Source organism: Aythya fuligula, chromosome 2, assembly GCF_009819795.1.
Source record: "Aythya fuligula isolate bAytFul2 chromosome 2, bAytFul2.pri, whole genome shotgun sequence".
Classification (NCBI taxonomy): domain Eukaryota; kingdom Metazoa; phylum Chordata; class Aves; order Anseriformes; family Anatidae; genus Aythya; species Aythya fuligula.
The window spans coordinates 58211818-58233981 of NC_045560.1; the positions used below are offsets into that span (position 1 = coordinate 58211818).

Here is a 22164-nt window from a genome sequence, read left to right on the forward strand (position 1 = left end):
GGAGAAGGAGATGCACGTGAGACCTTCACTTCACAAAAGCAACTTCTCCAACTGTTCTGCCTGCTGAGTTTAGGGGACCCTCAGGAAACAAGAGCCCTTACCATGAGCTGCCTGGGAAAACTCCCTGGTGTTCATCTATCACAAAAAGATTATACTTTCACACAGAGTGTTTTTTCTCTTTGCGTTTGCACTTTCCACATTTTCTACTTCTGCCATTCAGAAGTCTCTTTTTGGGGAAACATTGCTGGCAAGATACAATATCCACAGCTTAAACTCCAAAACGTGTCCCCCATCTTATTTCTATCCCCAGCTTCACCTCATGCTTGTAACACAGCAGCACTTTGCTTCATAGCCCAAATCTATTTTGTTTCTCATGATGCAAAAAAAAAAAAGACTTATTTTTAAACTCTGTAAGTGATATCATGTGTTTTATTTATAATTATTATTTCCCCTGGTATCTTTTTTTAAGTTATTTCTCATTATTTCTTTTTTTTCCAAAGGATGGCAATCATTGAACTTGTAAAGTGCCCCAACCAGGCAAAAAGAACAAGTCAGTAAAACTTAGAGACAGAGAAAGGCCATCTTTGAAAATGAAATAAGAATTGTTCCACTATGAAGGTAGTCAAACACTGAAAAAGGTTCCCTGGAAGGAAACTCCAACCTTGACTTTATTCAAAACCTCACTGGAATATGGTCTTGAGCAAGCTGCTCTAACTGGACTTGCTTTGAGCAAAGAGCTGAACCCCCAGAGCTGCCTTCCTCCCAAGGTTATCCTATGATTGCATTCACTGCTTTCTTACAGTATAAAGGATTCAGTAAAAGGAATGGAGATAATCAGTACATGCAATCTGATCACATAACACTGCCTTAAAACGTTCCCTGAGAGGATGATGAGAAGGCATCAGATCTGTAGCTCTTATTCTCAGGGATGAGTTTAGAGCTGCAAGTGAGCCATGACAGCTCATCCCAGGTGAGTAAACACATCACCTCCCTACGCCTCTGCTTCCTACCATCTCAGAGGTGGACAAGGGTCTGGCAGATGCACAGGCCCCACCATCAGGGAGAAGGGTCTGGAGTAAATGCTGCTGCCTACCCTTAAAGGTCTCACTGTAGCAGCTGCTTTTGATAAAGGAGGCTTGAAAAAAGTCCATTGGCAGAACATCTTTTAAAGAGAGAATGCATAATGAAATCAGCATAGATAATTTAATGAAAGGGGAAGGACAACAAAAAAAAAAAGCATCATTATGGAGATTTAATTAAGAAACAATTTCAGCAAAAGTATCTATTTCAAGTTATTTTTAATATAAAAACTATTAGCACTGAGATATGAGAGGAAATTACACCTGCTATTAATGGGGTAAGGTGAACGTATGAAGTATTGAAAGGGTTAGAGAATAGCTTGGAAGTATAAAAACCAATTCTTCTGAGGCTCCCAAGATCCTATTACCAATATTAAAGACATTGCAGAAAGATGGTTCTGCTGCTCAGAAGTGTTCAGACTCTTCAGGGAGATATTAATTTATCCCTGCTGACCTGCTGCTCTCTGAATAAGTCTATTCTGGATAGAGAAAGTGCTCTTGACATCTAGGAGTCCCATAGCAGGAAACCCTGGACCAGGACTAAGACAATGACAGGGCTAGATTTACTAACTAGTTATAAAGAAAAGGGAAATATCAAAAGGCTCTCTGCATCGCTTATGCTCTTTTTTATAAACCCGATAAGTTACTACAGCAGTACACCACAGGGATAATTCTGCTTTCCTGAAGCAGGTAAAAGCCTCATGGAAGGTCAAATGCATTGGATAAATGTTGCCATAACCACTACAAGGCATAAGGGACTGAGTGGCTGGCCCAAACTGGACAATGCTATAGCAGGGCTACAACCAAATTTCAGTATAACATGAAGGGATTTATCCCCCTTTATACTGAGATTTTCCTGTGCCACACCAGACATTTAAAAAGAGCCCTTCAGATGCTTTACCACTGCAGAAAGGTATAAAAGAGCCTTGCAGCAGATGGGAAGAAAGTTCACTGCTTCCATAAACCAAGAAAAATGTTGTCTTTAATACACACACTCCGAGTTCTGTTTTGATGAATTACTTTCATAGCAAAATTTAACAGGATTACCAAAAAATCCATAAAATCCTCCAAAACTGTAAATGGTAAATTACCGACACTGATCTATTTTTTTCAGACCCTTAAACTAGACATGGACTCAGTCAATAAGCAGCCTGCTGAGTTTGCTCTCTCAGGCAAGCTCTTGATGCAGCTTACCTTTTCTACTTAGTTTCCCATCTCTGGGGTCTCTGAGCCCTCCAAAATCAAGAATGTTCAAGTTCAATGGCACTGAGACCTTACACCAACAAGACAGACTCTTCGTCTCCTGAAATATTTGGCATCCATGAACTGAACTTACATCCTTAATTTTAAAAACATGGATACAGTGTGTGTTTGTCTGTTTATTTATTTAATCTAATTAGTAAGAAAATGACTGAAACAAGGCTTGGCATCTCAGCACTCTAACAGAGTAAATCTGACCTTTTCATTCATGTGCTGATAACCCCTCCAGTCACACTTGTGTCCCATTTCCACTGTTTTCATCTTCTACATGAATCTCACTTTTGTTTTTCTACAAAGGTAAAACCACTTGAGCCAAAATCTGCACCTGGGTTCCTCTCTGTACACGGTTGCACACATAATGGGCGCACAGGTGCCAAATGCAAGCAGTTCTTTCTGATCTCAGTGGGGATTTATTGGCTTGTAGCAGCTTCAGAAATGTGTCCAATGGAAGTATTCTAGGCGAGAGCATAGGGCCCCTATGCAAGAGAGAGGGAATCAATCTTCTAGGGCAATTCTACCAAGTACCTAGACAGCACCATCCAAAAGAGACCTGCCAGTAGTATTTCACAGTGGCAAAGACTGATTCGTGAATTAGAGATGACATTGTAATCTCTTGCTGTCAGCAGCAGAAAGATTATCAATCACAAAACATTATCTAAGTTATACTGATCCATGAAAATAAATTATTATATGACTTCAGCACCCATTGTGCAGAATACTAACGTGAAGTTCAAAGAATCAAAGCAGAGTCTGTTCATACATTTTTCAGACAATGGATGAGAACAATACAGCTACTAGCCACACTACTGGATTTCAGGACTCTCTCTTCATCTCCTCAAGTACATCCCTGAATGACACCAAAGTGAAAAGAGAAAATGCATTACACGCACAAGAGTTCTGAATATACAGCAAGTACAATGTGTCTGAGAGTATAGCTGATGTGCTTTATGTGATTTGGAGAGCAAAACAAACATGGATGTGAACCATTATTTTCAAAATTTGGCACTTACAGCTAGACTCATAAAGACCCCAAATGAGCGTGTACTATTTCCTGTGGCATAATGCCAGGTCCTCAGTGGTTTGATGGCTTCTTCTTAAATTATCCTATTTTGGAGAATGACTGCATAACCAAGAAATAACTTTGCAAGTCCTTAAGGATGTAGGCCCTACCCGATATCTTCAGTGGGATCTGAGCAGAGGGAGTGCAGTAGATCAGATCAGAACTTACAGCTGCCCACAAATTTTAACACAAGGGCATGGAAAGGCCAGGGCATTCTCAGCTCCTGTCAGGTTCACAGCCTCTTTTCAATCTCCTTGCAGTACTAGCACTACCAGCTGCCCTCCCATCCTTACCTGTTTCTTTTAAAGGGTGCTAAATGACAAGCTCAGAGTAAGACGAGCTCCTGCTTGGAAAGAGTGAACTCTGACAACTTTCCCCTTACCTTAGGATCACAGGAGCCTGAAAAAAGACCAGTCCTCCCAAACAGTCACAATCTTCTAGTGTCCTCACAAATCCCCCAAGTTAAGAAAGGTAGTCAAGTTAGGGACTGGGCAGATGTGTGCAGGAAAAAAAAAAAAAAAAAAGATAACGGGGATGAAGAAAGCATTGGGCTGTACTTTTCCCTCCTTATTGTCAATTACCTTCTACCCAAGGTCTGAAATCATGTGGCGTTGGACCTCACAGCAGGAGGCACATCTGGTGCCTCAGGTAACACTCTGCACTAGGTTGCAGCTGGGGTTCAGGCATCCTCACCAGTCTGCACTGTTCTGCCAGTCTGGGTGACAACGTGCCAGGTTGAGCTGGTGGTGGACCTTAGTGTCTGCGTGTCCAGAAATGGGGTCACCTGGCAGCTCTAGGGTGACAGCATCCTTTTGCCTACTTATGAGACAAGACAAGCTGCAAGGGAATAACGAGGCTGAAACCAGCTGTGCCAGTCTTCTGTTTAGTGAGTAAAGCAACTTGACAAATCTTTGTTGTAGGTAGAGGGTCAGTCAGGCAAGACCTGGGGTGGTGGACTGTGAAGGAAGGTACTGCTGTCGCTCAACCTGACAACATCTGGGAAAGAAAACAAGCAGATAGAGAATATCCACAGCCATCTTGAAAAAAGATGGAAAAGAAAAGAGAGGAAAAATCCTGATTCTTTCAGCACCACCTTTTCTCTCTCAGGCATAAGCCTGAGCATATGACTTTGATAAAGACATAACAGCCCTACAGAAAGCCTCTCCACTCCTTACAGCAGAAGAGCTTTCAGAAGCTCTGTTTCTTAAAGAACAAAAGGAAGAGAAATGCACTGTGCAGTATGGCACGTTTATTTTCAGAGTAGAACTTTTAACTAATTCCCAAAAGTGCAGACTGCAAACAGACTACAGACAACCTAAAATACCAGATGAGACACTATGCAGGGAGCATGGAAACTGAAGTCTTATCTGCAGTTGTAACCCATGCACTACAATCACTTCCTTCACGCTGTGCCTCAGTTCGCATCCCTCAGCTTTCAGTCTATCTTCCCTATCTTAGATTTCAAACCTAGCTATCAAACATCAGCATTGAACCCAGGACCTTCAAAAAACTGGTCTTAGTTCTTTAGGAGAAGAACTGCCTTAGTACATAGAAAAGAATGAAGATCTGCTCTGCACAGAAGACACCAGACATTATTAAACAAACAAATAATAATAATCATGTATATTTTAAAAAAGCAACAATAGCAAAAATAATACAAATCTGAAAGTTAACAAATGAAAATAGACCTGTTGGTCCACATCAAGTCCCAAATGCTCCAAGGTTCAATGCAATTAGCACTAAAACTTTGGTTAAATGTCATTCTTCACTGTTGCCTCGAGAACTACAACATGTTCAGTCTTTGATACACTGATAAAATGGCCATGCTTATTTAGGTTTAAGTGGCTAAGACAGAAAGCTGTGGTCTCTGTGGCTGGGAACTACAGCTCATTGAAGAAAGACTTGCTTTACCTTCAGCATGCCTTGGATTAAACATTATTTCTCATTTAAAGCTTTCCAGTTCACCTTGAAAGAACTTTCCAAAATTCCTACTGCCAGCATATCTGAGCTCTCACATCAATCTAGCTTTGTGCACAAAAAGTTTTTGTAATTTCTTTCAGCAGTGCGATGAAAAGCAGAGAGCAGGCAGCATGGGGATCAGCCAGGCTGTCCCAGCATGGAGTCACCAAGCACACGTACTGCAACACAAAGCATCCACTTCCCTGTGTGGGAACAAATAAACAGCACAGGTCTCCAAACAAAACATGTCCAAGAGACAAAATAAGTTTGGCAAAGAGAGGGAAAGATGGAGAAAACTCTGATTTGCAGACAAGTCTCACAGTTAAGCTACCACAGTTCAGTCACGCAGGAAGCCAAGAAATCGCCGTCTAATGTCTTGTGTGGACTGACCTGTTTTCATTCACAGCAGGCTGCTACCTACAGTCCTGGCACAGAAAGATTTTGTAAGATGAAAAACAACAGAAAATGAAATGATGGCAAAGATTAAAGGTTCGGCAAAGGATCCAAAGTAAAGGGTTCTTAAGGAACAATGACAGCTCTGAACTGGGAAATGCCGTTACCCAGGATCAGACTGTTCTCCTCTCCCAAAGCTAAGCCTGGCACAAAGCTGAAGTGCTATGGGTGTGTAAGGTAGAAGACAAACAAAAGGCACCAATAAGACTAGCATGTGTGGCAGGGAGAGCTGCAAGCAGTAAATGTGCTTTTTTGGACACAAGTCTCTCTTGTTGCTTCATATCTGTTTTTTTTTTTTTTTTTTGGTTATTTTTTGTTATTTTGTTTGGGGTTTGGTTTGTTTTTTTCTCTGACACTGTTCTGCTAAATAGTTTTCCAGTTTCACCATCTGTGGGTTCCTGAAAGTTGAAGTCAGGCCGCATGTTCTGATTTGCTCAAAGGCACAGCAGGATGGACTTCCACTGGCCTTATCTCCATTTCCTTCCTTCACACACACTTTCAGCAGGGAAGTGTATGTGATTTGAGAGACACAGGGGTAATGAAAATGAAGACAGGAAATTATTTTAGAGGGCTGGACTTGTCAACAGCCTGTCCAGAAAAAGCAACAATATTCAATGATTCCGGTTTCATTACAACTTTTGTTGCTATGACCATGTCTCATTTATTTGGAAACCTTTGAGGCTACTACATCCTTCAGTTCTTTGTGCTTTGAAAGTGGCCTTAGGTCTGCCTAAAGCAATATTAAACACAGATTTTCTAGAGGGAGCTTCAGATGGAAGGGCTGGTTACACATCACTTCTGGTTCATCTTTCTGTTTATATTCCACACATGCACACATACATGGCGTATATTGACTGTGACACACAACATTATTTTTCCTTTGCTACCTTTTACCTGCAGGTGTACCACAATCTCTCAGACCTCTGATTTGTCTAGTTGCATGCTTTCTTTACCATTATATCCCTACTGGTTCTCAAGGTCAACAGGAATAACTAACTGTATTTTCTGCTCTTTGCCAGGCCTATCATCTGTCTTTGCTATCAGCTTTGATAAAAATGCAACAGCAAGAGCAACAAATTTAAACAGCCCATTGCTGCATAAGCTTCCACACTTGGAAATTGTTTTCTCAGTTGCCACACAGTAAAACAACGTACAGAAGACTAGATTAACAGAGGTCTCCAGTATTTGACTGTCTTCATTGCAATTCTGAATCATGTCAAAACTTTTATCATCCTTTTAAGGATATGAAGGTTTGATACCGTGCTTACAGGAAGACGCTGCATTGCACCTCAGAGAAATGGTTCCTTGCACTCTTTCTTTGTATTGCTGTAGAAGCCAAAAAAGCGTGCCAGAAATTCCAATGAAGTAGAGCATGTTTGCTTTCCTGGAAAACCCATTATTGGCTGGTTCCTTCACTGCAGTGCCCTCCAAGCCTTAACACAAAGTACACAACCCTAGTGGCATGCAGGCTTTCTTCCCTCCTCCTTCCCCTCCCCAGACCCCAACCATTTCATGTTTACTGGGGATGGTTACTGTTTATTGCTGGCTGTCAAAAAAACAAATTGCTAGACTTCTGCAGAAATGCAAAACTGGCCACAGTACGACATTGCCTCTGCAGCTGTTAAGGCTTTTTGTTTGCTGAGTATTAATAGGAGATGAGTTCGGTTCTGCTTGCATTCATGCTGTAATTTGGAAGCAATTCCCTCTCTGGCTCACACCAATTACATATCTGTCTGGCAACATTATATTGCAATTTTGTGATATGCAAAGTGGAAAGGCATATGCCTCTCTTAATACTTTCCAAGGTGAAAACCTAGATCACTACAAAATGCAAACTTTAAGTGGCTACACTATCTGAAAAGGCTGTATGGGTATATTTTAAGAAATTATCTTTGTCCTGAAAAGTGAGGGCTCCCTAGGTGGTCTTAAACCATGCTATCAGCAAATTTGAAAGCAACACCTTTACCTAAATGCCCCTAAAACACAGAAACACATAATAAAAAGAGAAAGCTATTTGGCATTGTTATGGACCCACCACACAAGAATGATTTCCCTAACCTAGTGAGATTTTAAATATACCTGAACAAGTAACCATGAATGTATCAGATGGGGCAACACACTGAGCAATTGTGAAAGTACAGCTTAAGCAGCCGAGAAACATCTGAAATTGCAGAATTTCAGCTTTATAAAAGCACAAGCAGTGCAGTTTACACCAAAAAGTGGTTTCAATTTCACAGAATCACAGAATCACAGAATTTCTAGGTTGGAAGAGACCTCAAGATCATCGAGTCCAACCTCTGACCTAACTTTTTTGCCATGTGTTTCTTTGTGTCCTCCACTCCTGACACACGTCTCACAATATTGCTAGTCACTTTGCCCATAGTGACAGCATGTGCACAATTTCCATCTACCGTGCTCCTCCAGGTCAATGTTTTTTGCCTGTAATGGTCAATACAATCAAGTCTGATAGAAGATTTCTGTTTTGATAATCTACCACAATGAAGAAAATACCTTCCAGCAATTTTTGCCTTTACTTACTGCTATTCCAGATCCTAGATCATTGCATACAAACTATTGAGTATCTATAACGATTAGATGTTAGTTTCTGTTAAGTATCTAAATACTGGTTTTATTTATGATAACTGCAGGTTACACAGTTAGAATACCATATTTCATTTTCTTACTAATTTTCATGAATAAAGGAAAGAAATAAAATCTCCATTGGGGAACATCAAGGATTTTGAACAAAACACTTTCAAACACATGATATATGCCTACAGATTCAAAATGTAGAAAATGACTCTGTATTTACTTAACTCCACTCCTGGAACTTTTTTTTTTTTTTTTTTTTTTTTCTTTTTTTTCATATTAATGGGAATTTCACAGTTGGAAATCAGCCAACCTTGAATACCTGTGATTTTCAAGTTCAGTTATATAGCTCTCCAATAAATAAATAAATAAATAAATAAAACAACCATACATTCAAAAAATGTCTTTTAAGTTCTTTGCTTCAAGTGGCTGGCAACTTGAATGGTAATTTTCTTGAGCAAGGTTGAAAAACACACATGATGGGAAGTACTGAAGTTCCCACCTGTTGGCAAAAGAAAAAACTCGACTTCTGAGGCTGCTGGACTGGATGATCCCCCTGGTCCCCTGATAATAAGTCTATTTTACCTCACAAATTGACACTACCAAAAACGTTGAACTCTTCTACATTTCAAGAATAGCTACCAAGCCAGTCTGTCTTAAGGTCTTGGAGACTTTAAATTCTCTATGTAGGAGTTTAAATTCCATATGTAGGCCGGATTCTTCATTTGACCATATTATGATTTCCTCTTTATTGTGGCTCCTGCCAGCTACAATGGGCTAAACACTGTGGTGTATACCTTTATTATCTACACACTGCTACAGAAAAGGTTAACTGCCAATGTTGACTCATATGTGGTGAGCAGATACCGAAGCGCAGATATTTACCGGAAAAAGTAAACACAGAACTGAAGGGTTACCTTTGCAAGTGAGAGTTCTGTTTTAGTTCTCTGTTTTACAGAGAACTAATGATATACTTAGGAAAACTCCATCAATATCCACTTAAGGGAAGTATAACACAATGCATAGAAGAACAACATGGACACCTTGAAAATGAATTGCTGTGTCTTCGTTACCTACTACATGTCTTGACCACTAGTAAATAAAAAGACTACCTAGCTCAGGAATTGCCTTAGCAACAGATTAATAGAAAGAACACTCCAGCTAGGAGAGTCATTAACACTTGCTCATCTTTATATACTTCCTCAGGTGTCCACCACTGGCCATTTTTGGAGACAGGACACCATGTCAGGTTAACTTTTGTCCAACATAGCAATCCTTATACTGCGTTGCCACTAAACATAACCATGTCCTATCCTCTAGGCTCTCTCAGAAAAAGAAAACAGATTTCTGAGATTGATTTTAATGACCACTGATTTCTGATTCCTGCAAATGTTACCACATCCATGTACTCTGCAAACATGCAGATGCAATCTCTGTCCAAAATACAAAAAGTCTGATGAAGGTGGTCTACACAATTGCCTTTGGATAGAAAATACATGAAGTATATTAAGGCACTGCAGTTTTTAACATAATGTTTAATCAAATACAAAGCTGTGTAATTTCCTGTAAAATTCTCAACAATGAGCAGGAACCCTCTAATATGCCTTTACATAAATATGATTCACATGCATCAACGTTTTTCACTGCTTTAACTTCCCACTTCAACAGTCAAGCAGCTCTAAGGTTATCTACATGTGCTATTATTTATTACTGCCTACTTCATTTTCTCCTATTTTAATTTTGGACAGGGCAATAATTTGTCCTCGATGAGTGCGCTGGTACACAATCTCAGGGCTGAGATTCAAAGCTTAATGATGGCAGCTTAACAAATTACCAAGAGGAAAACTCGTCAAGCGTGAGCTGCCCAACTACAGTGTAGTATGACTTAGTTTTAAGTGTCAGTGAGGGATGGCTATGCTAAGCTGCATTTTCTCACATTAGGGCAAGTGAAGAATGTACGTGTAATCAATTAACAACAGCTACTATGTCTCAGCTAACAGGAGCAACTTATTAAGCTGCCATAATTCATTGCATAGTTGAGCCCTTAATGAAATACGGCCCACCTGAAGAGGCTTTTTCACGTTGCCTCTTTCTCCTCTGCTGTGGATTAGGGAAGAAAGCTTCCAGCAGCCCAGTTTCACTCACACCTTTTGTCAATAAACTGAGATACTAAGGCATCTTCAAAACCCTGTTCTGCTCCTCCCCACACTTCTTTAACAGTTAAAAGAAAGTGTGATCAGTCTCACAGATTGGCAACTGAAGCACAAAGCAGCAGCTGCAAATTAGAATCTTGCTTTAAAGGTTAGATCCTATAATGCATTTCTGTTCCAAAAACGGGATAAATAAAATCAATGTTTTTGTATATTAAACAATTCCCATCAATGTATGTTTTTTGAATAAATGATGTAAACACCCTTATCATATCCTGTGGGTTTTGTAGACAATTCAGCAGTTCTCTTCAATTCTTTAGAACAATATTCTCAATTTAACTTAACACTAGGAATTACAGATCATCAGCAATAGCTTCATACTGTGAAGTGAGAACCTGTTTCTAGGATTGAATTTCTGTAAAATGTCTGCACATAGCATCCTTGCTAATACCAGATGCTTGAGGTCAAAGTCAGAGATGAATCTAATCAAGTATAATTCATATCCTTTCTAAGTCCTTTAGAATTTAGGTCATATCAAAGATTCCCTTGATTGCCCTCAAATTCAGACAGCTGTAAAGAGATACACCTGTCACGCAATTTATATATGCCTCTACATGACTTCTAAATTTTGCCCAGCAGACTGGTGTAGATCACTGAAAACATCCATTACAATTGAAAAGTGAAATTGTTGCTTGATAGACTTCATCACACTTAACCCCTTCTTAAAGACAAATGCATCTATTTTACTATGGACATTCCCTATAAATCTCAGTCCAGTCTTTTGAGTATGCTATTTCTCTTCTTCAAAGAAAAGTGCTTGTTTCTTTTGTGGAACTTAGAAACCAAGAACTCCATTCATATTAGCACAAGGTAACTTTAAAAGAGGAAGGACTCCAATGGTCAGGTTCACTTTGATCAAGGATGTGGAATGATGAAGTCTGGAAATGTTAACTTGCTGTACAGGGCACATAGCACTTGGCAGAAGTGAACTCAGTGTCCATATATTTTTATCGCTAAGGAAGGATTGCAGGATGGAAAAGGATTACACTGCATTGCATCAGACATCCTGCATAATACATGAATACAATGAGGAACAATTAATTTGAAATCAGTGTATTTTGACAGAAGTATAATAAAGTGCAGTTACATCAATCTAGATGATTACCAGAACTAGACCCCTTTTTAATTTCTAAACTTATCCAAATCTGATGGACCCACCAGAGGTTTTCCAATTAAAAGTCGGTGTGAATCCTCCTAGAGTGAGATTATGCTCCTGTATTCTTCTTAACATGTTATTAAAGTCATTGCAGCTCACTGCTAATGACATGGTCTAAATAAAAGCAAATTGATTAAATACTTATTTATAGCTACATTGAATATATATATACGTAAGTATATAAATTTTGTATCCACAAAATTTATTTGCTTGTAGAAGCTATGTTTTCCTACTCCATAAAGCATTTCCATTCCTCTTAACACATTCAAAGTTGTGTTAAAATTTTTAGCCCTTTTAAAGGATATATTGGGTATTAGAATATCACAAGAACAACCTAAGCAGTTCAATTATCTTTCTGCAATTCTGTAGTAAAATTGAAAAAATACTTACGCTCCACAAAGTAAGAACTAGCATCAATCTTCCAGACAATCTGACCACGATGAGAGCCATTGACGCCACGGTTCTTGTAGTCCAAAAAGTTTTCGGACAAAACTTCATCTATGAACAAAGAAAACAGTATCATCAACTGCATGTTATGACAACACACAAAGCAGAGAGTCAGACTTAAAATATGGTTTTGGATTTACAGAACATGCTATGGTTGCTAGACAGCTTGCTACCACATGCTCAGATATATTTTTTTCATTCATTTATATGTGAAATAACTGCAGTGCTTCTTAAAATCGCAGATTTTTTTGGATGGAATTTTAAAAGACACATCCTTACAAAATTCTCAAATATGAAAACATGTGGCTTACCATAGATCAACCCCTTCCTAATTAAAACTAATTGTCTAGCTGAAACAGAAAATGGTAGCAAAAAAATAATCCGCCTTTGCACCAGTTCTTCCCTTAAAAAAATAAAAATAAAAATAAAAATCAGAGAATAGCTGTGTGTATGCATCTGTGCTACACTCACTATTACCATAAGAGAGGGGGGTTATTTCTTGTAGTAGACAGTGAACGATATTTATGTTTGAAGAATTGTTACACTAACTTCACAAACACCTCTCAGCCTTTAAAACCAAATGACTGATGAAGAAGTGCTGTCCACTCACGGCATTTTGAGACACCTAGAGGTTGTTAGACTATCACGCTGAGTTTCAAAGATGTCTGGATCCATGAGCAATCTATAAAAAGTTGCTGACAGCTCTTGGGCTGAACGCTGAGAAAGCAACCGCCTTGCATGCAAAGGGCTATGTGTAAAGAACACTAGGGCAAGGCACTGAGTCTGAAAAGCAGCCTTCTGATGGTCCATGCTAATTCATTTTGAGTTTGCTTCCAAGTTTCATTGTAGACTGCTTCAACCAGCTCTTTTCACGAGAAATCCAGAAGTCCTATCCAGTACAGATGGCAGCAAACACACCCCAGGCTCAGGGCAAGGGTCTGCTTCTTGACCCTCTCTCGTTCAACAGCCAAAAGAAGTGCTCGTGAGGCCCTGCCATGGCCCATCCTTGCTTAGGAGCTTACATTGGCTTCCAAGACAACAAAAATGCACATATTGCCACCATACCAGGACAGTACACATGGTTTTGATCATCAGTAAATGGAATCAGCACAGCAAAAATAAAATAGACATTTACAGAGCATTTGAGGAGTGTGGGAATTGGAGGTAGGGGCCTGTGACAGGCCAGGGTGGCTGAGCACTCTGAGGGCCGAGGTGGCAGCCCTGTTGGCTATGCTGCATCTCCAAGCCATGGCCTCACTACTCAGTTTTGTGGATCTCACATCTGCACAAAGCGAAAGGCTGAGTTCTACCTACAGCGACCAGAGAGCAATGAAGGCAGTTTTAACTTTGACAGAGACTTGTAGAAACACACTAACTGAGTCAACCGTGCTGTTGAGAAAGAGCTGGGTGGGTGCTGCAATTCTGTTCCAAAGACAATTACACTAATCATTGGTCATGCAAAAACCTAAGGAAAAGTATGATCCACTAAATCGAGTATTAAAACACATCAACTATAAACATCACTTCATTACCACATAGGTCAGTGAGAAAACAAAGGTGATGCCATCATGACAAAAGGACTCCACATCTGAGGAATCTGAGAATGGAGTGATGCTGTGACAACCTGCAGAACTATGCAGACCACATAAGGCCACCTTTGACCAGGCTACTTGGAGGCACAGAGCAGCACGAGGTGATGCAGAGACATGAAAACAGTGCCCAGAGCCAGCATGGCCACAGAGCTTGCCATTTCTGCACTCACGGTGCTACCATGAATGCTGCGCCTCTTGCCATGCTGGCACAGACATTGAAATGACCTCCAGAAACGAGACAAACAAGTAAAAAACAATAGACATGTGGCCAGAGAGGTCTGTATCAATGGGCAGGTTTATCTGTCATACAGAACCAAGCACAGTGTCTTCGGGAGGCTGCTGAATGGCATACAAAGGACAAAGTCAAGACACTCTAAGAACAACATATTATTCAACTATATATATGCAAAGGTTAAACAGACTAAACTTTTAATTTGAAGGAAATTACACTTTCACTGAAAGAATAAAGCAGCAGGCAAATGTCAATGTTATTGTTTCAGTTTTACATAGTTGTGCTCTCCAAGGAGAAAGATAAGTGGGCTACCAACATGGAACTCTTTGGTGCCACTCTCTTGAGGGATTTACAGAGGAAATCCTTTTAAAGAGGTCAATAATGATTGCAATGGATAATTATAAACAGCTATGCTATCTACAATACATTTTCCCTTTGCTGACTTGCTAATTGTCAGTAATTATTTCACTAGCTGTGTTTCCTGCTCTGTATAGAAGTGGAAATTTTTCAGCACATTCACACAGTACTTTCCTGTAGTAAACCTTCAACAGTAAAATCCTCTGGTACAATTTCTGTTCTTTGTCTGTTCTTGTTCTTTACAGCTAGTTTTGTCTTCTTTTAAATGTAAAATCACATAAAAGGGGCAGATAAGCATAAGTCTTCGACTACTTTAGTAAGGACCATCCTGGATGCAGATTATCCAGTACTACCCACGTCATTCTGTGGAAGCAGGAGCATGTATATACATGCAAGGAGATATAAACATGTGAACTGACAGGGAAAATGCTTTATACTTAGAGGTGAGCGTATACTAAAATGTTGTGCTGAGTTGGAGCTTTGAAACTGACTGCATACAGAGGACATCCCTCAGCTCAGGCTTGCTGCTCTCCAGTTTCATCTCTCGTGACGTTTATTTGTCATATTTAGGCTCTGGAAGCTGCTGGAGATGCTCCAACACCTGCCATGTGATTAAGATGCATGGATAATTACTGTTTTTCAAGATATACTGTTTACAAAATACCGTGTTGCTTAAGAAGGGTTAGCCGAGCTAAACTGGGTGGCTTTGCTTAATAAATCACAGACATTTTAGGCCAGAGTTTAGCAGCACAAGAGATCCCAGAATCAGATTTAAAATGCTGTATTCATACGTACTATCTGTTGGGGCCAGCTGGCTCGAACACTGGATGGGTTGTTGTCTGCTTCCCACAGCTGGCATAATGGCAGTACGAGCTCTGTGTCACACAATCTCTCTAATTTGACTGAGATGTCAGCATCTGCCCATACCCGAACCAAATCACATTTGTATTACAGGCTGAGCCAGCAGGGATGACTGTGGAAAGCCCCCTCCTTCTTTTTGTAGAAAACAGCCAGAACGCCTGGCAAAGCAAGCTAAGAAAAAAGACCGCTCTCCATCTACATGTTCAAGGTAGAAGGAAAATGAAGGAAAGGAAGAAGCAGGTTGGTCTACAGTTAGAGCTGACAGGTGAGAATATGGGAAAGACAGAACCAACTGTTCTCACCAAGCAACATCTGCACGCTGTCTCCTGCTAGGAGATGGGAGTGTACAGAAACAGTGTCCAAAGCAAAAGGTCAGGTCACACAGCATGTCAGGGAAGGGATACAGACAGAGTTAGTCATGCACTCACAGTTTACAGACAGCAACAAAAATACAGGCTTGGGTAGCAGAAAGGATGTCTTACAATGAGTTTCCCACAGTTTGAAATACGCAGGTCACCCCAAGTAGGAACAGTAGAGTCATTGATTACTACTCTCCAACACTACCCATTTTGTGTAGATTACAAGAAAAGAAACCAAAAAAAGTATCTTGGTCCTGTTACTTTTAGCTCTTACAAAATAAAGAAGCTTGTTAACTGAAGCGTAAATGATCAGAGTAAGGATGAGATAAATTTATAATACAAACAAAACATATTTACAAATCTCATGGCTTAGAAATCCAGTAAGTAGGTCCTTCTCACAACCAGATGTAAGCCCTGCCTGTATCTTTTGAAAAGCTAGGTATCTCCTCTTTCCAAAGAAATAAAGCTTATTTTTAGTTAAACAGAAATTTAAGACAGTTGGGATTCTTAAGCCAGACAAAATTTAGGTCTAAAAATACATACAGGTCCAAACAGGAAATCTTTCTTTTTCATGTTTTCAAGGGATGCATCTTTGAAAGATAAAAGACAAAGGAACATCCCCTATCAAGGAAAAAATAGCAGTAGTTGAAACTGTTCAGGAGGATGGAACGTATGAATACCTCCTATCGACCTGATTTAGTTGGCAGGTGATACTAATCCAGACCTGCTATTCCCCAGAGGTTGGCACTGTATATGTAGCATATTGAGTAATAAAATTGTGCATGTGAAATACACAGCTGTTTACTGTACTGTGTATACATGTATGTGCTTGTGTGTATATATGTGTATATATATCAACAACCCACCATATATAAGTGCAGAGATAATAGGGTATCTTAAATAGAAAAAAGGTACGTGCAAAGGAAAAAAATACTTTGCATTTCTAGTAATAATTCCTATAACAAAGGAACAGAGCTTAAAAACATGTTGTACCTTAATACCCTAAGGTAAATGGTGAAATGCTTCATTTCACCTCTACACAAAATGAAGCACACAGCTACCGCTGCTCCCTTTCATATATTTCAGCCAGCAGCTAATGGCTTTTGACATTTTTCCAATGAAGCATTGTAATGCATCTCCCTCCCTCTATTTCTGAAATAAGATTAACATTTACACTAGCTCTCTGCTTAGCTGGCAATCCCCACTGCACAGCCTGGGTTCGGGCCCACTTGACCAAAAGCAAACATTTTGCAATCACCCTCAGATCTGAGGCTGCATTTCCCCAGATGGAAAACTGGGAGCTAATTTAGAAAACTGCCAAGTGAAGGAGCATTCGAGATGCACTGCCCTTTGAACATCAGCTGGAGACGGGGACCGCATGGCAGCTGAGTCAGGCTGGCGGGGGAGCTGGCAGAAGGTGCTCTCACGGAGCAGGGGAAGTGGCTGCACACCCACAAAGCTGTGTTGGGGTAGGAGCAGAGGCAGCTGGCCTCCGGCACCTCGCACGTCCCTGGAGGAAAAAGGGGAAGGTGATGAATGAGCACGCACTGGGCTGCAGGGGCCTGAGAAGCAGCTAGAGGGACCAAGGCACCCCAGAGGCAAATATTAGCAAGAGCTTGGGAACCAGTAAAGACTCTGACAGACTGCTTGTCCTTACTGAACCAAATACCTCCAAGCACAGCCATTTACCACTAGAAATATTCTGCACTGTCACTTCCATGCTGAGAGATCCCCACATACTTTACAAGCACTATCTATAGAGAGATAAAGAGCCATCACCAAAGAAAGCTATCTTTCCGATGAAAAGCAGTAACAAATGGACAAAAAGCATGCTGTTCTTCAGACGAATTAGGGAAAATGTTGATAAAGGCTACCCCGCAAAAAGGTCTGTAAAAATATTTTAAGAACTTCAGTCTCTGTCAGCAGCCTACACTAAACAGACAGGATCTCAGTATTTGAAAGCTTGTCTGAAATTACCCCAGAGGAACACAGTTTGTACCTCTTCCTCAGAAGGACTGACATACATATTACAAACAGCAGAGTGACCCTTTTGGTCACCCTTTTGGTCAGTTTGGGTTAAGAGGGAGGAAAAGAAGAAACAATGCCCCTTCCCAAACAGTGTTTTGCTGATAAATATGATCTATCTTTCCATGTTCTTCAAGAATAGTAACTACAGAACTTAAAATATCTGGGCTACATTCAAAGAAACAAATACCCAACATGAGAGAGGAGCACAACATCAGACAGGTTCCTGAACTTACTACAGTATTACAGTCTCTTATCCATCATTAGTTTGGTTTAGCACTGCATATTACAACATGTGCTTTCTATAAACTTTGTGCAATTATAGCATAAAACTAGAAGCTAAACTTCATGTCTTCATCCCTTATGAATAAGAAATGCTGTACTGCTGAAATCACAGAAGGATTTATCGTCTTTAGTTGAACAAATTTGCTTTAGCTTGAAATTTAAAAGTGCTTTTGGTCAATATGTATGTCTGTACTACAATGACATCTGAATGTAGTCAGGAAAATACTCTTAAAATTGTTTTCTGGACAAAAAGATCTAGCTCCAGTTGATCTGTTTTGCGATTTGCATGGAAAATTGCAGGAAAGGGGCATTATAAAGCACAGAATATCAAAAAAAATGAAACTATTTTGCCAGATAATCTAAGTGCATGCCATGGATAAGTTTTCTATTTCTGATGTTTATTCTCCTGCCACCCAATTTATCATTTGAAGGTGAACATAAAATGATGACAAATTTCTTATTTACAAAGATACCACAGTAGAAAATCACAAATAATGGCTATCGTTATAAAAGTCAATAGGAATGTTTCCACTTGCCTCAACAGCTATGGATCCAACTCTAATATGGATCAAAAATTCACTGTTAATTCATTTGCCAATTTCTGCCACCTTTTTATTTGAGTAAGACGTGAATACAACACTGCTTTGATAAGCACAGTTTGTGCAAAATTCAGCCTGAAGGAATTGCTTCTCTCATTTCAAACTACACATTGTCTTGTCGTATCTCAATTCACAGCATCTTTGGTGAAGGTACATTAACGTCACAAAGGGACAGCAAATATACCACAATTTACAGCTAGCAGCCATCCTCCTGTAATTTCTTAGGGAGAAGAGTTCTGGAAAACAAGGATCTAATCCTTCATTGGTGCTGAAAACTCAGCCCTTGATCTAACAGCTGTGTATGTGCTTTAAGTACACGAGTGGTTCTATTTTAATATCACAAAAATTATTTTTCTTTAGCTGGGTGGGTGGTAAAATGGGAGGTAGAAAATGTGAACAATGAGTGGAGAGTAGAAAAGAGAGGAAAAACAAGACAAAAAGCATAAACCATAATAAAATGGGGAAAGATATTTGGCAAAGGTGCAACTTTTCTTGGTTCAAAAAGCAGAAAGAGACACACGAAACCCAAAGGACACCTGCATCCACTCCCCAAATCAAGGAGTTGCAACTTTCAGCAAAACACTCTTACCTTTGAACATCTGGCTTACTTTTGGAACCATTTCTGACATTATCATATGTGACATTACCTCTAGCACATCAGTAGCCTCCAATTTACTGCTGGGAGATACTCTGATCTTTTGCAGTACTGATATCAATAAAAAAAGGGAACACAAGACTGCCAGTTGTCAAGATGATATTACATTTTTGGTGTGATGGAGGTTTTCAAAAGGCTGTGGATGAACTGTGGATCAAGCCCTTCCTCACCGTCCTGCCTTCCTTGCACTTGACAGTATCCCACAGAGAGTTTGAATTCTGTCACCTGAGGCACTTCTCCCTCCTTCCCTGTAATAGGGGAGCCTCCAGCTAATAGTGGAACTGCTGACTACTGTTCTCCCACGGTATCCCTGAGGTGTTTGGGATCCGTGCTCCAGCACAACCTACCTCCTATCCGGTTCTCTCCAGTAACCTACAAATCTACCAAAAACCCACAGACCACAAAACGTGAATGGAATGAAGAAAGCAAAGAGCTGAGGTGGGGCTGAGCAAAAACAGTTTGGTAAAGTTCCGGCGCTTCCAGATTTCTTCTCACCACTGTGGCAGGTGGGACACATCTGTCTTTTTGTACAGCTACAGCTATACTTTAGGTATGCATTGCACATATTTCTCCACAATTAATGACATTTGTCTTTGCATGCACAAGTGAAGATGGGAGAAAGGAATCCAAACAATGACTGCCTCTGTGCATACTGAAATCAGAAAAAATGCAATGTTTGGTGAGGTACAACATGAAAGAGCTTTTTGTTGTTGTTGTTGGTTTTGTTTGTTTTTAAGATAATATTCAGTCCAAAGTTCTTGCAATCAGTGGAAGCCTTCCCTTCCCAATGATTACAGTACAATTTGGAAAATGTGGACAAGGGTAAAACAGTGAATCCATGAAAATTTATTGAAGATACTAAAATAAGGGATGTTGCATGCCCAAGGCAGTATAAAGACATGATATAAAGGGACATAGGGAGATCTGAAATGTGAACAAGAATGACACTTGTGCATGGTAACAATGTTCATTAAATAATGGGGAGAAATAATTTGCAGTACTTGAAAAATGGACTTAAAGTAATGTTGAAAGATGTAACAGCAGACAGCAAATTAAACAGGAGTTTGTGATCTGATACAGCAGCAAAAAAAGGAAAAGCCCACACAACTCAGGTGTTGGCACAGAAGTACTATTGATAAAGAATCTCTTGAGAGTCTGAAGCAATTTTATCTGAAAAAATGGCATTCAATTATAAGCTTATCACAAAGTAGAAGATCTTCAGTGAAGAAAAAATGTCTTTAGGGCTGGAGAGATCAGAGGATAAGAAAAGATTAGGAAAGCTGAATGCATAGACAGTCGTTACAGGAGTTGTGAAGGACAGCATGAGAATATTCAAATATTATGAACATTGCATTGAAGTGTTATAAACAACAAGGAGTGAGAAGAATGATGTAGTTTGATTTAGAAAACTAAGCAAAACACATGCTGAACCTTCAAAATGCACATAGCCACATGGCTAGCTTGACAACCCACAGAGAACACATCTTTTTGGGCTAAGCTGCATCCTGCCAAGAGTTACATTTGTGCTGTCCACTGTTAATGCTATGACTGAGTCTACCCAGTCAACTTGCTTCGTGGATTACTTTTTTATTTTTGAGGAATTGAGGCCATAAGCTGGCTTTTTGTGCACCAGTATCCCCCCATGGTCTGATCTCCTCAAAATGCTTTAGTAGATGATCATTACTGTCCTCATTATCAGCTTGGTCTATACAGCAATATGGGCCCCACAGCACAGAAGTAGTTTTATCCAAGGGCGTAAGGGTGCTGCAAATCACAGAGGAGGCATGAGGCTGCCGTACTCCTTGCCTGCATTGTTTTCCTCTCCAGATATTCAAGATGACAACTGAAGCAGAAAACTCTTCTGCAAGCTTACCTGGAAAATTTCGTAATACCACAGTTGTTATTTCCTGGAGAAATGCTAAAAGAAAATGGGAATCTTTTGGCACACAGTAAAAGCCTCTCTACCACATATTTAATATACAGAAAGGAAAAGAACTGGCAACCTACAGGTTTCTTTAACATTACTACTGTGGATTTATGACCATGCCATAAAGCACAATACCACTGCACTAATCCCTTTATAGAAAGAGCTTGTTGGTACATTGCTACTAATAAGGTTAGCAGTACATAAATGACAGACACAAACCTTGGAAGCACTGAAAGGGAGAATGGGTCCAAAGCTGTATCTGTAGCCTAATATTCAAAGATCTGAAGAGGTGAAACTGAGGCAAAAGCTAACTGTAAGTGCCACAGTCGGTAGGTCTGGAAATGGTGTATCCTGGTTTTGTGTAGCACAAGTGGTCCACTAGATACAGAACTGAGAAATACAAAAAAGTGACTCAGCCTGAAATGACAAGTCACTCCCACCAGATCCCAGAGCAGCCAGGTGGGAACAAAGAACAGATACTGCTGCAGTAATGTACCTGCCAAGGCCTCTGATAGCTAAGACCTCCTCTGTTCAGCATTTGTGTAGCTTTTCTACTGTCCTTTTTGTGTGGCAGGTTTGCTCCTCTAATACTTTTTTTTCCTGAAACAAATAGTGCTGTGCTTGGTGAAAGCTGTGTGGCTGCCGGGCACCTCTGTTGACGTTTCACAGAGAGAGCAGAACTGCAGGTGTTGTACAACACGTAACTTGCTGATGTGACCACAGCAAGGCACGGCTGCTATCCCCAGCCCAGAGAGAGACCAACCACAAGATGACCCACCGAGGAGAAGTCCTAAAGAAGAGAATGTTATGATTTGGGGTCATTGAAGGATTAGAAAGATGGTTAACCCCAAAACATAAAATTCAAACATCAACAAAAATCACTGTCCTCTAAGTGGGCACATTGTGAAGGGCTTTGTTTTACCAATATTTCTAAGGCAGAGAGGTGGAGCAAGCAGACCAAATGTACAGAAAACCAAAGTCAGAGATTAGAGCTGTAATGCAGGGACCCACAAGTCCCAGCACATTGCCATTTCTAACATTTTCCATCTCTGCTGGCTG

The 22164-nt window shown here is 40.1% G+C and overlaps 1 protein-coding gene across 3 annotated transcripts in view; it reads right to left on the reverse strand.

Moving 5' to 3' along the window:
- Positions 1-22164, reverse strand: part of HECW1 (HECT, C2 and WW domain containing E3 ubiquitin protein ligase 1) — a 264203-nt gene that overhangs the window by 156664 nt on the left and 85375 nt on the right. For all 3 annotated transcript variants that reach the window (XM_032182376.1, XM_032182375.1, XM_032182377.1), the window contains exon 3: positions 12157-12264. In XM_032182376.1, the coding sequence (XP_032038267.1) occupies positions 12157-12264 (108 nt within the window). The remainder of the gene's footprint in view (positions 1-12156; positions 12265-22164) is intronic.